This window comes from Lepisosteus platostomus, chromosome 6, assembly GCF_059453375.1.
Source record: "Lepisosteus platostomus isolate fLepPlt1 chromosome 6, fLepPlt1.hap1, whole genome shotgun sequence".
In the NCBI taxonomy this organism is placed as follows: domain Eukaryota; kingdom Metazoa; phylum Chordata; class Actinopteri; order Semionotiformes; family Lepisosteidae; genus Lepisosteus; species Lepisosteus platostomus.
In genome coordinates, this window is record NC_142616.1 from 30168391 (window position 1) to 30184973 (window position 16583).

At 43.0% G+C, this 16583-nt stretch overlaps 1 protein-coding gene across 2 annotated transcripts in view; it reads right to left on the minus strand.

The window, feature by feature from the left end:
- unc5b (unc-5 netrin receptor B) overlaps positions 1 to 16583 on the minus strand; it is a 57155-nt gene that overhangs the window by 18500 nt on the left and 22072 nt on the right. For both annotated transcript variants that reach the window (XM_088635296.1, XM_088635295.1), the window contains exons 2-3: positions 1013 to 1234; positions 124 to 267 (exon numbers count right to left, since the gene is read on the minus strand). In XM_088635296.1, the coding sequence (XP_088491422.1) occupies positions 124 to 267; positions 1013 to 1234 (366 nt within the window). The remainder of the gene's footprint in view (positions 1 to 123; positions 268 to 1012; positions 1235 to 16583) is intronic.

A 16583-nucleotide genomic window follows, 5' to 3' on the forward strand; every position in this document is an offset into this window, starting at 1 on the left:
CATACCTGAAGGATTGTTCTGTGTCAAATATAGAAAAGATGGAGTCTGGAGATACAGAGTGGTAGGTCGATGCAGTTAAACATATAGTCAGCAACCAACAGACAGACTGTCAGACAGACTCACAGGCAATGCGCACATACGCCCGTGTGCTCTTGGTGGTGCCCGCAGAGCTCCAGGCCACACACTGGCACCAATAATCCTCCAGCCCAAACAGCTCCTCCACCTGCGTCCTGGACACAGAGATATCCACCTCTCTCACCACCAGCCCTGACAGAGAGGAAAGGCCACAGCAGAACAGACACTTTAACTCCAGAAAAAAAAGGACAGAATCCTACAGAATATTGAGCATGAGCAGGCACACAACAAGCCTGTTAAATCGAGAGGTTTCCTCTGTAATAGAACTATTGAAGGGTGCACAATGTTATCTGAGTATATACACTTATACAAAATAATTTACAATCTCTGGGCACAGTAAGTAGACATTTTAAAGCAACCTATGGATTTATACATTTAATAAACAAATATGGAAAACGAAAGGTAAAAAAATGTCACCCTTCCATCTGCACCAGAATTTCTAAACCAATTACCAGTATGGTGACTGCGGACACTTTGCCCTTAAAAGGTGCTCTCCTTTGGATGAGGCCAAAGTGGTCAGTTATATAAAGGAACTGACCTCTTGGTCATTAAAGATCCCTGGTCTCCTGGCTAAAACGCACTCTGGGCCTGTAAAATCCAGTTTCCCTAAATTTCCTCTTAAATGCAACCAGTCAGGTGATTTCTCACTTTCTCTCCTGATGTGCTGTGTGGTGGGACTGCTGCTACGTGTCACCCTGGCTGATGGATGAAGAGGGTCTCCTTCAAATATTTAAAGTGCTTTGAGATCCTTTGGAATGGAAAGTACTATATATATCGGTAATGATATACAGGCACTTTACTCTTATTAAAGGTGTATTTACAGTGTTGGAGTAATCTGTTGCGTCGCAGTAATGACGGAGGGAGCCAGTGTCCGTACCTGTGATCTGGTCCAGGCTCTCGCGGGTCACGTGGTCGTTCTGGTTGACCCACTCGCCGTTGCATTTGAAGTAGATCTGTGTGGCAGGCGTGGCACGGCAGCGGAGGTCCACTGGCTTGTTTTTGACGATGTAGGCATCTTCTGGCTCCTGCTGGAACACCGGCAGAGGCTCTGCGGGGGCAGAGGGGAAGGAATCCGGCAGCACCTCGCTGTAATCACTACCTGGGAGACAGACAGATACATGGACGTTAAGACTACTCTGCAAATTCGATTCACAGGGTGCAACAGCCAGCGCGGCCACTGCTGCAAGCCAACATAGGCCACTATTTCGAGCCTCGGATAATGTCACCTTCCGCACATCTCCAGCACAGCTCATGACTTTCTCTTAGCACAGACAGTACTTCCTTTTTCACATATTTTCAGCAACACAATCATAGCATAAACCACACTTACGCAGGTCAGCTGTGCACTTAGCATAAACACATAAACAGGTTCAAAGAAAGGACAAGAAACACTGTTGTTCATTAGTATCCACGTTAGGACTGTCGCTACACATTGTGCTAATGGGTTCAAAAGAGAACCAGACAGAATCTTCACTATAGAAAATAAATCAATTTGTTTTATTACGGTCCAGTAAAAGACAGAGGAATAGATTGTAAAGAACCATATCTCTGTACCAGGAAAGTGTCTATATACCAATAAATGTGACCTGAAGGACACATGAGATAATTCAGTCACAACAGGACTGAAATGTCTTGCCATTTCAGAAAAGACCAAGAAAGCATGGGCCCTGTCTTTGTAGTGAGCTTCTCAAATGGTTTTGGTGTTTTACCAACATCACCTAACCAAGAACAGTGCACTGTGCATTATGCAGCTCACAAGAGATGCTGAGGAGTACTCCCAGAGACAGACCAGCCTAGCTCTAAGGATCCCCCGCTTGTATTGCATTCCGATAAAGTTTTCCAAAGTCACTAGAGGATAAGAGCCTAGTGGCCTATCTTACATTAGATGCGACTCAGCTCACCACTGGAAAAATGGAAAAACCGTGAGGAGTGTTTGTCTACTGCTCATTCCACTCCTCTGTCTCTGAGATTCCCCAAAACTATTGACATAACCAGGCACCCCTGTCAGGGCCATCTGTTGACATCACTGCTGAGTTTCTGCAAACATCTAAGCCCAACTTTGCACTGAGAATGCAGGCATAGTAATGAGAGATATGAGTATGTGAAATTGTGTGCTCACACTAAGAGATTTCTTACTGACTGTGTGTATACAATGTGTGTATAGAGGCCTGTGTAAGGGAGAGCTGTGGATAATGCAGAAGAAACATCAAAGCCCGAGCAATGCGAGAAAAGATCGAGACTAGGTGTGACTACATATACAACGGGCTCAAAGGCAGGTGATGACATGACCACAGTAAAAGCAGAGATAGTGAAGTCAACAGGATACAGACAGCCAGGCTGCACAAAAGCTCAAAGTGACCCTGGCAGGGAGCAAACAAAGAGCCTAATGTTGTCAGGGAGTGAACTCAGCCACAGCAGTGCCAGGGGCTACCGTCGCACAGTGTTGTGGGCAAACTACTGTGTTGTTCTGTGTAATATCAGATCTGTTTGCTTGGTTTGCACCATATTTCTCTCTATTACACACTTAGGGTTTTATAGTGCCAGTGCACTTGCATCCAGCTGATCTTTATACTTACAGAATATCTACATGTGTGATTGACCTGCAGTTTTAAAGCACAGAGCATACAATCCTAAAAGGTTAACCAGACAGAGTAGAGCAGAGGAGTTTATTGTCATATGTACATGTACATTGGAATTCTTATTTGCGTTGATCTCACGGGACATACACAGCACAATAGACAACACCACAGCATGTAGACTATACATTACAAACATAATAAATAATAACACGCTAATAAACACACTTCTCGTGTGTAGCTCTCTCTCAGACAGTACTTTGTTACTCCATAAAAATCTCCTCTATCACTTGACAGAGTTGGGGATCCGGGGGCACCATGGACAGCACATATAGATACACAGAGGAATGACGAATGACCAGACTCGGTGGCCACAGCTCATAGCGATCCAACCCACAGTCTGTAGAGGGTGGTGAAAAACTAAATACAATTTGGAAGAAGTTCAGTTTTCAGTGGTTATGGAATTTCTTCTTATATGACCAGACAACAACAGCAGATATTTCCTCAGTGTGTTTTTGCCTTGCATCTTATTCTAAGTGAAAGATTCCTTCAGGGGATTGTGTTGAGTGTTTGCATTGACTACTAAGCTTGTTGCAATCTACAAGGAAAATGCATTTGTTAGTTGGCTGTGCTAAAGAAATATTAATTACAGCTTATTATGCCAAACGACTTTTAATTTACTGACTTGGTGAAGCTGAATAACCCAATCAGCCCTAGCTTCCTGAACTGTGCTTTCGATGCAGGCTAATTTCAGACAAACACTGGAGCGCAGCCCTAATGAGCTAACAAGATTACAGGCTTCTGCCCCTAGAAAAAAAATATGAAACAGACTGCACAAACACAGTTTAACTCTGAACATGCTACGGCACTCTCCTGAAGACTGTACTTCTACCCACAGGGTTGGAGGTCCAGTTGCACAGACCGGGAGCAGTGCATGGCTTCAACGCCACATCACGCCTGCACCGAAGTGTCAGACTCAATTTAGTTCACTCCTGCACATTCAGTTTCTAAAAGACAGACATGAGAAAGCAGATTTGCTTGCATGAGAAAGGTCACCGGGAGCGAAGACTGGCTTCCTAAACACAGAACACCATGCATGTCTGTCACAGCAGCTCAGCCTCTTCCATAGGAGAATCCAAACACAATGACTCCCGGTCTCACGCAGCACATTTCATTTAGGATGAATGCCAGGTAACAATGGAGAGGTTCCTGCCAGTTGGGATTACACCCTTTTTTTCTTTCCTACATATCTCTGAAGAATTGGAGTGGCACAGGAGAATATTTTTGCCACATAAATTACAGGCTGCATTCACAGTCACTTATTCCCCTCTTCCGGTTTCCCTCATCTCTGTTCCTCCAGAAGCTTGTGAAATCACAGCAGGATGGCTGAAGATGTTGGTGCCTGCTTTGCAAAAGGTATTTCACCGCAGATGCTATTGCATGCACTACAACTATACTCGAAAGCCATTGTTGAGCAGTAAGCCTAGAGCCACTCTCCATTCTTCCTTGGGCTGCTCTGTCACATGATTGGTAGATCCCTGCAGCCCAGCACAGCACTCAGCTGTAAAGCACAACTTTTGAATGAAAAATACAGATTGCCCCTTGTGTCAGTAAGCAATTGCATTTCTATTTTTACTGGATGCTATTAATTCTAACACGGACAGCAGGGCTAGACAGCAGAGAGAAAGAGAGGGAGAAGTATTGAGAGGCTATGCTGGAAGCAAGCACTGTACATTCACACAACTGTTGAATCCTGTACAGAGCAAAACATTAACGCGGATGTCAAAAGATCTTAAGCAAAAGCTACAAAATATTCTCAAATACATACTACTGAAGACTTTAGAATGAAAACAGAGAGCTTGAACAATAAGTAAGCATTTGCAAAACAGGAAAAAACAGATTGCTGGTTTTATTGGAAACTTTGTTTCCTCTAGATGTACACATCTACCAGACCTCACCAGCCAGCAATTTTCCCTGGAATGTCTGCTCTTATAGAGTGCTCTAAGAGCTTTTATTTTCAAGTCTTTTATTACAATAATGACAGGCACGCTGGGAGGCTCTACTGTTATTTTCTTGTTTTCTTTCCTTCATAAAAAGAAGCCAAACTTGAGAGAGGGATAATGACAGGTTCCACACAGCAGCCAGGGAACAGGATCCTTACTGTCCCTGAGTACTGCGCCAGCTCAGCAGCTTCACACTTCTAAAAAGGAAACAAAGGAAGATGAGACAACTAGGATACAAGAGAAAGATGGACTGAAAACCTGTCCTCCCAATGTGTAAGAAGAGTATATTTGACACCAGTTAAGGGTTTGCTGTTTTCTCATGGTATTATACTGCGAGCAGCTCTTTTCTAGGTTACAGCAATGCACAATAAAAAGGCAAAGCTGAGTGTTAGCAGACAAAAGATCTCCGGCTCCATACTGATTTCTGACATTCCTGGTGTCCTCGTTCCTCACAGGCTCCCAGCTCAGATCCACACACACACTCGGCCCAGGGAGTCTCCAGTCATCTACTGAGCCTGATCCTCTCCAGCCTGTCATTACCTCACCCAGAGACTCAGCCTTTCATTACCACTCCCCCCTCAAAAGCTGCATGCCTGTCTAAAGTTAGTTTTTGAGTTAATTGAAAAGTGTTACTCAGGAAATAAGAGAGCAAAGCACGAAAATCCAGATGACAGAGAGGCAACAGGCAAAGTGGATAATGATAGACCAGACTGCACTGAGGCTGTGGAGATAATGAACAGCAAAGGTGTCTTCATGGATTCTATGTGCACGACACATACATACACTGCAGCGTGCACAAATATACTGTATCTAGCTACTGCATACAAACATAGAAACTAGTTATAGAATGCATTTAATTTTTCATGTTACTTACATGACAAAGGTAATGACTATATGGGCCTTCAATCAACGCATCCTATAGTATCTTCATAATGAACCTACATCATGTGGCAAAAGCCCTAGGTATAACAGTCATTCAAGACTTCCTGTGATGCACAGGGGTACATATCCTGAATTGAATTCCTAAAAGGAAATGAGCGTGAACATAGCAGAAAGGCACAAAACAATCCCAAAGATGACCTTTTTGGCTTGAAAAGACAGCTAGCTATCAGTATTAAGGCCTGTACAATTATTGGTCATCAGGCATAAGAACAAACATTATTTCTAGATCAATTCCTGACTCATTTCCAATTACTGGGCTGAGCACGCAAAGCAAACGGCTCCAATGAAGTTGAGAGGAAAGGCCTCAGGCAGCAACAACTACACATACAGTAGGACACATTTACTTAAATAAAATAAGACTATGAATCTGAACTTTCCCTTAGTCTCCATTTAAGATAACTCACATTTTCTCCTTGGTGCTAGGTAGTGCTGTCATAAGCTGAAGGGCAGCAGTGATGCCAGATAACATTTTCTGCACTGGTATACATCTCTCATGGATGCATAGATCTATAATGTACAGTACATAGATCTCTCATAGCACAGATCAGACCCAACTTTTAATGGGACAGTGTAATTCCAGGCTGTACCAGGCTCTCATGCCTACCTGCCTAGCACTGCTCGGAAGAGTAGGGATGTTAGCCCTGGTGTGTTGGTTGAAACCTGGAAGGGCTATTACATAATCAGGCCAACCTAAATTTAATTGTGAAGAAATGTATCACTTCCCCAGCTGCTGCATACAGGTGACGCTAATGTGTAAAGAGTGATGGCTCTCACCCTTACAGGTGTTGTAAAGTAGCAGTTGATAATGTTGGGTCTCTCCTATATGTAAAGCAAGGGCCTAACCATTACATAACCATAAATAATACCATTGTTTTTATTTTCCATCAAAGGTTTGAATTCAGCATAATCAACAACAAACATCAAAGCCAGCACCTTTTTGCAAAGCTGATGTTGGCTTTGCATAACCAGAATTCTGTTGCATTCGTATAGTAATAGTTTCTAGAGACCTGCAAAGTGCAGAAACTGCAGTAGTATTATCATGTGTCTGCAAATAGATCTGAGAATCATCAGCATAGCAATGAAACTCAAGTCCCTGATAGCAAATGATGACCAAGAGGCAATACGTTAAAACTAAATAGCAAAGGTCCCAGCACAGAACCCTATGGAACACCCAGAGTAAGTCGAACAAGAGAAATTAAACATAAGATATTTAGAAATTGGTTCAAAGTCAGACAAGAGAGAAGTCCCAGTGATCCCCAGATAATTATTTACAGTATATGATCCAGTAGGATAGTAGTACAGTATGTTCAAAAGTGGATTTGATGCACGATTGGACAGTAATGGAGTTGCCTCAACTGTTACAGAAAGTTTTGGAGAAAGAGGCAAATTGGAAATTGGATGGCAGCTAATTATTAGTTGGATCATGGCCAGGTAACTTTACTATAGGTGAGATAATATTTCAGTGCAGGTTTTTCTGTATAACACTATGTCCTTTGTCTAAAGTTTCATTCAAGACTTATGAAGAAAACATTTTGAAATATGAAGAAGTTCATGTGGGGAATGCCATCAGATTGTGAGAAAGTAAGGTCAATGCCTCCCTAAACCGTAGAAAGAAAACAAACCTTAAGCTGTTGAACCTTCTCTATACCCAAAGTTGTAGAATCTTCTCCATACTTGAACAAGGTGGCACAAACTCAGTTTTTTTTTTCCACTCTATAGTGTGACATTAAGCTCTGCTTGTTCCCGTTATGTAATAGGCATCAGTTTGTTATCTCCAAATCATCTCCCTTTTCTAAATGATTTTAATTGGGAGAAATCAGTTTAATGTTAATGTGGTGATATGGAAGCAGTCTTCCAGAGATATGGACTTAAAACACAAATAAGCTGACAAATCAAAATTCTCACCAGGTTAGCTAAATGGGAGTAAAAGAGAAAGGATGGAAAGACCAGGATGCAAACCGTGTAAAATACCATCAGAAAGACAGAGGATAGAAGTTAAACAGCCAAAATAATTAGAATGTAATACAAAACCGATAAGAAAGAAGAAAAAGAAGGGGAAATGCACTTTCTGCTACACTGGATTAGAGAAACATTTTTCTGCAAACTAAATCAAATCTCCGAAATAGAACAGCTATCAATCCTACTGGAGGATGGAGAGAAAAACAGTAGAGGTGTCAGCCAAGTACATGATCTACTGTCACATCCTGGGAGTCAAAGAGCAATTCTCTCAAGTACTAATACTAATAAAATACTAATACTAATAAAATACTAATACGGTACAGCCTTACAGGTTTATATATGTCTTAATACTTGCTATTACTTTGGCAGTGCCATAATTTTTTCAGTCATGGCAATACATCTTTTAAGAAAGACTTTTACAGACTGATGGAAAGATCAGATGGGGGAGGAAGAAAGACAGAAGATGCTAGCCAGGACGTCAGAGGTGAGACCCCACAAGAAAAAGAGAGAGAAAAATAGAAATAGATATGTTAAAGCTAGTCAGCCTCCTCATATTATATATGTCCACAGCTGTACAAGTCACCCCAGCTGTGCCTTATGGGACCTACTGAACCCCCCACTGATTCACAGACATAAACATACTGTACAAGGCAAACCAACAAGAGCTCTTCTTATTAAAATGTACCCCAATAGTAGAGTTTTGAACACTTCTCTCAACCTGATGGTCGGTAGTGTGCACCGAGTCTGAGGGTCTGTCCTGCACAAAGGTAGCGGTAGCAAATCTGTTTACTGAAAAGCTGGAAAACAGACTCCTAGCATAAGGGAAAACTCAAAAGCCAGTAGTAAAATGGCAATCATTCTGAGAGATCCGAGATCTGTGATCTTGTCAGAGGTACTCGGTTCAACATGCATTTCTGTATGAAGCTGATGTAGCAGAACTTGGTCACAAAGCTGGAGAGACATAATGGGAGTCAGGCTGTGCACCATCTATTTCCTCTCAGTTTGGGAGCACGACAGTATGACTAATGCCTGTCATTTGCAGCTAATCTTTAATTAAAACTTGCTGTGCTGTTCTGTATCAAATGTGCAAATTATTTTAAAAATCAAGAAGTGTGAATGGGTGACAGGGATTTACAATTATACTAATGTTGCGCCTTTAATTTCTTTTGAGATTTTTAAAAGGAATAGCCATTTTCTGGTGTTAACCTATTTTTATGTGCATAGCAGTTTTAATGATTATACTCTTTGACACTGATCAGTTTAGGGTCAAAAGGAAAATTGAAATTCGCAGAGACAGAAATTCTTAGTTTGTCACCATGAGGACAGCAGTCAGCAACACACCAACTCACTGCTACAAAACACATACTCTAACAGCAGGCTGCCAGCACACACACAGCCAAGTACAGCTGTGTGTGACTGCTAACAAGAGATGCAAACCTCTAAACTCTCAACTCATAACATTCTAATACCTAGAGTCTTTTACACTTAACTTATAAGAAAGCATAACTTCTCTGCTGTAGACAGTACCCCACCACCACACTTAAGCCATCAGCTTCTCTACATTCTCCACAAAAAAGCACTCACATTCCTTTCTTCTAATTGCAAATTATTGTTAATTGCAATTAAATGATGGTGGAAAGGCCAGGGGCTATACAATTATGTATAAAAATACATATATTTTACCTTTAAGTAGGACTCTTCAATTTCCATTTAGGCCACAAGACAGAGGCTTATTTTAAACCAAGTAGTTTCTTTAATAGGTTTGAAAATGTTTATACAAGACATTCAATATAGAGTTCCCTCCTGACATAAAAGCACTAGAGACACTCAGAGCAGCATTATGATAGCTGCTTTGCTACTAAAGAAGAAAAAATAAAACCAGTAATAAAACAGGCGGATACTGACTCCATTGTGTGAGCACCTCACTGGAGCAAAAAGCAACTTTTAGAGGGATGGATTCCCATCTTCCACTCCACTAAAGAGCCATAAAAATGATAAAGCAGCTTCTCTCTGCTCTCCTGCCTCTTAAAAGCCCACTCTCCCTGCCATGCTGGCCTCACAGGGCAGGGAGATCAATATCCTGACAATATACTGAACAGGCGGGGAGATTAATGAACTTGTCTTCAGCACAACACACACAATGCTGTCTCACTGCCTTTTCACCTGGTAACCAAGCTGCCTTCACTCTGCTGCTATTTCTAACGCAGTCCTAAGCCTTCCTTAGTAAAGTCATTAACTCTTCCTGCATTCCTGGCAGACAGTTTCCAGTGTGGGACAAGTGCCCAACACTGTCCCACAGTAGACCTCTCTACTGCCTGGAGAAGCGGAGGGATCTCAGTATAGGACACACTTAACCGCTGACAGGTGGACAAACATACAGTGTGGAGTTTTAACAGAGTAGAGACACCCATCAGCAGGGATTGTTCACACCTTTCTGCCTGCAGAAACCATGTATTAAAAAGTCATTACTTGAACACAGCAGATCTTTGACAAAGTGGTACCCCTCTGCTCTCCTCCTGGTCCTGAAGAATTTCTAATGTAGTAGCCTTGGCTAAACTTGAAGGTTTGGTTTTGACAAAAATACGCCTTTCAATACAGGAATCCACTGATGGGCAGCATTTTAATTAAAGGCAACAACACATTTTATAGTGTGTTAAAAGAGTTTAAAAACACTAAGACCCTGCTAATCATGAAAAAGGTGAGCTGCTTCTCATTGAGCAGCCATTGGCTGTTTTGGAGAGTTACCGCTGAGCAACGCTGTACTCTAATCCAGAACTCACATTGAGGCCTGCAGTTTCCCACCTGTGCATACAGAGGGTTAAAAAGTGAAAGTTATGTCATGAACCACATTCTTGTACCTTCTTCAGACAGGGGGAGATTTAGAGAGACAATACCTACATCTGAGATATAACCAAATATGGCTGTGAAAAAAGACTTTTAACTGGAAATCCTTTTCACATCCCAAGACGGGACGTTGCAAATGCACTGTTTGGCCACTGATGGTAATCAGATTCTGCTTGCAACTGACTGATTCTTCAAATCTGTTCGATCTAGAACAAATGTACTCCCCACTTCCTGGCAGCCAGTATAGTAAAGATAAATTAATTTATGCCCCCTCCCCCCAACAACATTAACTTTGGAAAATGAATTTTATTGAGAGTTACAAAAAGTGCATTTGTGATGAACATCCTCTGATGTTCAAATGAAATAACTGACTGCAGATACAAGATGCCAAATACTTTCAAATACAACTCTGCTGATGTCTGGTGAAGTAAATGAATAAATAGTACTGCAGAGTCAAAAATGTGTTCCTTTAAATCCTAAAACAAATATGAAAAGATGTGGTGTTGACAAATTGCAAAGAAACAATGCTGGGAAACTGTGCAGTCAAGTCTTTCTATTCCATTAAACACATCTGTGCATCTAAATCATTGTTCCGTTTCCAACGTCTCCTGTCTGCTGCTCTAAATGACCAGCTGGAAATGACTGGAAGGCTGTTTACCACACACTGCTCCACTATATCACTCTGCACCAGGGCACAGGAGCACAACAGACAAAAATTAAAACAAACAAAACTCAGGAACAATCTCCCAAGACCCGCTCGCCCCTGCACAGAGCTGTCATTGTGTGCTGCTGGGGCTGGCGGCTGGGAGCGGCCCAGAATGTGTGTGTGTGAATGGGGATCTCTGAATTCCATCACTGGGCAGAGGTAACACTGCCTGCTGCCCCAGGTAGGGGGTACCTCCCCATGCTGAGCCCATTAATCAAGTGCAATCAAAAAAAGAGTCCCATTTCTTCAGCCACAGGGGAGCAAAGGAAGCTCATTCTCCCCTCTGACCACCCACTGCATGGGAACAGAGCTGAGACACTGTAGATCTGCCTCTTCCTGCACTGCTATCCATCACGGCAGTGGTTAACATGTCAGAAAAAGCATTGACTGTCGCTTTGATGACACATTTGTGCATACTTATACTGTTCAATAGTAGTTCACGAAAATCTGCAGCCGTCTCTGGTGCTTTTTATAAAGGAGCTTTAAAAAGTTAATAAAATAAAGGCTTTTCTTTTGTATACCATGTGAAATTAAATAAAGGGATCTATTTGAGGAAGCAAAGCAATTCTATGTGCAATATTACAGGTGAAAGTAAGGGCAAGTATGCTTAGGTTGGAGAATAGAAGCCTCCTCTTTACACAGAGGGATGGCCGTGTGGAACAAATTACTGAGCTACGTTGCCACTGTGGGAGAATCAGCTTCATGAGATTCTTGGATCAATACACTACTAATCACCAGATGTGCATGACAAGACACAGCTTTCTCTACCCTGAAACCTTTCTCATATTTTTGCTTGACTGCCAAGCCTGTTCTAACCGAATCCCGATACTCTGCTTGTGATCAAGCCGGCAAGCTAATTTTGCCTGCTGTCTCTTAGTGGCACGGTAAGGAATGCACTGGACCGTAAATATTTTCCACCTTGCCACAGCTCCCAGGGGGAGTCGCTAATGAATATAATAATTGTAACAGTGACAAATAAACTGTGCATAGCAGTCAGTTGGTGCATTAGTGAACTCCTGTACTCCTTACACTCTGGATGTCTGCTTCCTAGTTTGACCTTGTTACTATATTCCACCCCTGTTTCCCACCCCCAGCTTTCTTCTTCCATTCCAAGGTGTTGTCTTCTCTCTCTTATTGTACAACAGCGGCTGCGTTTTGCATCACCTGTTGGCAGATGGTTGCTCAGTGTGTGCTAGTTGTCAGGGCTCCTCCTGCAGAGAGGTGTGTCCCGCTGGCGCTCTGCACTCATGCTTCTATTCCGGCTCACACTGACACCTCGCCTTCTCCGTTACAGCAAAGCCCAGCCACGCGGCCCAACGGTACGGGGATAAGAAACGTGCACAAGCATCTCACTCGGTTACTTTTCCACAGCTCAGGAGCCCTCAGACGTGCAACTAGCAGCCAGGAGCCCCTGTTGGAACGGGCGAGTGAGAGAACAAACCTGCTGGGCACTAGCCTGTTGTAGCTATGGATGTTCTCAGCAGAAGCGGCTATATAACAGCGCCAAGGTCTGTTATCATGACTAAGTGCAGGACAAGGTCACAGGTTAACAGACAACTAAATCCCAGGGTCACCTTATGAAAGTTTGCTACTGTGAATCTCTATTTCAAGCTTGTCTTTGTGTCATGGTTTTAACAGGCCTTTCCTGTAGTTTACAGCACTGTTGCTTTTACCATAGTATGTGAAGGTAAACCTTATTAAGGGTAAATGAGTTCTCAATGTCAGGGTCAGAGAGTACCGTGTTTCAGGGAGAGGAAAACAGTGAGGGAGAGCGGCTGAAATAAAAGACACTGTACACGCCATGGGCACAATGACGAGGACAGACACTCCCTGAGACACCCTGCCTCATTTCCCCTAACTCCCAGAGCCACACAACAGTGAGTGTGTTAGAGCTGGATCCCTTTGCTGCCATTAAAACACTGTAATTATATCACAAGACAAGCTGCATTCCATCCTGAGAGCCATAATTACAGATTGCTCTCTCAGCCCCTGTAATTATAAACTTCACAATGCTTTGCCTTCTTCACCCCGGCAACAGCGCCTCTCTGTAATCCCCCTGCCTTCCTGACTCTGCCACGACTGGTGTGTGTGCGCTGGAGGTTGCAGGGGGGGGGGGTTGAGAGTAGACAACACCAGCCTGGAGCTTCATAGTAAAAAATCCCATAAACATGGAACAAAAACACAAATAAAAATAGGAACATGAAACAGACAGACATGAGACAGAAAGAGACGATACACGTGAACAGAAAATCTAATCTCTAAACTTCTTCGGTGGCTTGCACCTAAACATAGAATTTGTACAAGACTTATTGATTCACAAAAATGATGAATGTGCTCAAGAAAAAACTCTAGCAGTCTGTGGGCAGTCAGCTGGGAAGTGTGCTCTCTGTCTATGTCTAACCCTGTTGGCAGCTGTGCGGCCCCACCTCCCACCAAACCCAGGAGCCTCTTGGGGCCCGAGCAACAGCATGGGTCAGCCCGTGTTATTGTTCAGAGTGAATACCTCATTGACTCCCAGTGCTGACAATGGACTCTTCTCTGGGTGTACTAGCAGTGACTCCGCCGTCATTCACACTCACTGAGGGAGCCTTCCTCTCCCTTCCTGAGTGCCGAACAATGCCCCGGCTCCTGGCCTTCCTCTTACACACTTATTCAACAGCCTGGAAATGCTTCTGTGGCTTGGGGGGAGGAGGAGACATGACAGAGGAACACAGCCTGAGAGCCTGACTCTGACTGGCCTCCCTTTATTTGCAACCATTCTTATGTTCTTATGAGGGATAAGACATACCCGTTCCACCTGGCACCCCGCCACCATTACACAGCAAGCAGTGCCACCATCAGTTCTCCAGAGGAGACATTACTTCAACAAGACGATGAACAAAGTTTCACAGAGAGAGGCTTTAGGGGTGCACACAGGCAGTAACAGACAGGACAAGCCCACAGGGACAAAACGTAAACTGTGTGGCCGCGGGCACAAGGAGGCTGTTTAGAGCTCTGCAGAGAAAGTGAGTTTAATGCTGCATATGATCTCTCTCTCAGCCCAGGGGAGCAGGCAGGACATTTACTCAGAGATGCGTTGGAGCTTCACACACTGACGCACAAATATCAGCCCCCCCGGGAGGATGCTGCCATTGAGAGAATGGCACGGTGGCAGAGAATGCTATGAACACTGGTAGTTTCCATGTGCTCAGTACTGGAAATAATTAAGAAAACAAAAGTGGGTATGAAATGCAAACATTGTGAAGTAATAGTTTTGGTGTAAAAATGATGTTATGTAATATAGTATTATACTGCTGTACTAAAATCTCATTGGATTGTGGGGCAACCCATCAGAAAGTGCTAAACCTCCAAAAATCTGACATAAGAACAGGCAGCAATACAATTGTAGGGTTTTAAACGAACATTATGACTTAAGGGAAGGAAGTCTCACATGATAAAAGGACAGAAATAAAAGATTTATCTATCTCCAATCAACTGATTTCAGCCTAACGTTGTGTCACCCTGTGCTGTATATACAGCAACACTGTTGGGGTGGGGTCTATGAAACAGGTAGGGTTCACAATAGAAGCAGCAGAGGAAGAAAACTCCCTTTCCAAAAGTTGAAATCCTCAATATAAATGATCAATATCTTGTAGGTAATAATCCTGTAGAGATCTAACAATTAACCTTACCGCAAGTACGGGTGTTAACAGTAAGATGCACATTGGCACAAAATGACCTCAGTGGGCATGTAGCTGCTGATAAACCTTTGCTTCATCCTTTTGGCTCTGTTCCCTTTCTTCAACAAATGTTCCAGAGCAGCTACACACCCACTGTGACTTCAAGTAACAAATGTTCGCCTGCATTTCAGTATAACCTGAGAGGACCACATTTAAAATAACCTTATTAACCAACCTTTGCTCTTCGTCATGTCAGTACCTGACCCTGCGGTGTAATTACAGTAAGTGAGGATCTGCTTGGGAACATTACTGGCTGACAGGTATTCCCCCGAAGATGTTTTTAAGCTCTTTAAACAGGGCCTCTCCGACCCCATTACAAACCGGTTTGTCAACAAGGCCTGGGGATCAGTCTCCGCTACAAGAGCCAGACAGTCTGCCAGCGGGACGGACTCTTTCAATTGCCCATGAAACACTGCAGCAATCCTTGCAAACCAGCCTGTCCCCTCGAGGCAAAGAGCCTTCATCAGAAGGTGTAGTCCTTTGGGTTTCATTAGAGGCTTGTGTGCAACACTGGTTTTTGATTACAAGATTAAAACAAGAGGGTCATGGCTTGAGTTGCCTGAGCATTGTTCCTGAGACACGGAGATGTTATCTAATGGAAGTGAAAAGGCTTGCAGGAGTGCAGGAGCTCAGGGTGTGTGGAACATAAGACAGATCAGTCTCACCATTATACCAGCTAAGGTCAAAGCGGTTTTAGATACATGATTCAAGAGAAAAGACCACACAGAGCAATACTACCAGGTACACTTCGAGACAGTCATTTAACAGGATAAAAACAAGTCCCAGACAACAAATAGCTTCTGGTCAACAAATAGGATATTCACACAAAAACTGCTTTTGCTTCGTTGCTATCAAAGGCAGCATCACTCGCAGAATCTCTCCAAGGCACTTATTTCGCTTGCACCCTGTTATTGTTTGTTGTGGCAGTCCTAGTATTTGCTAGATGTTTTCTGGAATACTACGGGCAACCCACCTTACCTCATTTTCATTTTCAAACCCCGGGTTGTTTGTGTTGTAAGATAACGAAGATAGCGATGGTAATTCATTAAGTGGTGCTCAAGTGAGTCAAAATAGAAGTGAATCAAAAAGTAAGAGGTTTCCTCTCTCTCCTACCACGTGATTTCTTAGTGTAAAAGAAATTAACTAACCCTGCAGGAAACTGACAGTAGTCCAGAGGGCAGGTTTCAGGTGTTATCTTATTTTACACTCTTCCTTAGAAAGACCCTTATCTAACCTTCCATGCTCTGGTTTGATCTCTCCACTACAAACAGATACCAAAACAGCAAAAGAAATCTACAATAGAACAAGACAGACAGTCTCAAAGCAGATGACAGTGAGGCTTGTGCCCAGGGTGGGCAATGAGAGATCTGGATGATGGGCTCACATGGTTCGAAATCCCTGTAGGACAAACAGACAAATGCCTTTCTTCTGCTATATGCTTTCCTGAAAAACAGACATGAAGGACTGCAGGGGAAAAAAAACCTGAGCAGCGCAAAGGATTTTCAATCTATATTTGACCAACTGAATTTTCTCTGTCAAATTTAGATGCCTGTATCGGATTTATAGTACTGATAACACTTCAAAGACTGGTTGCATAGTTTTGAAAGAATCAATTGAGAAAAATTCCATCTTTTTCTCATCCCAAGTGATAGAACAGGCAGCCGAGAAAAGCTCATAGTGAAGGGTGACGGAGTCTTGC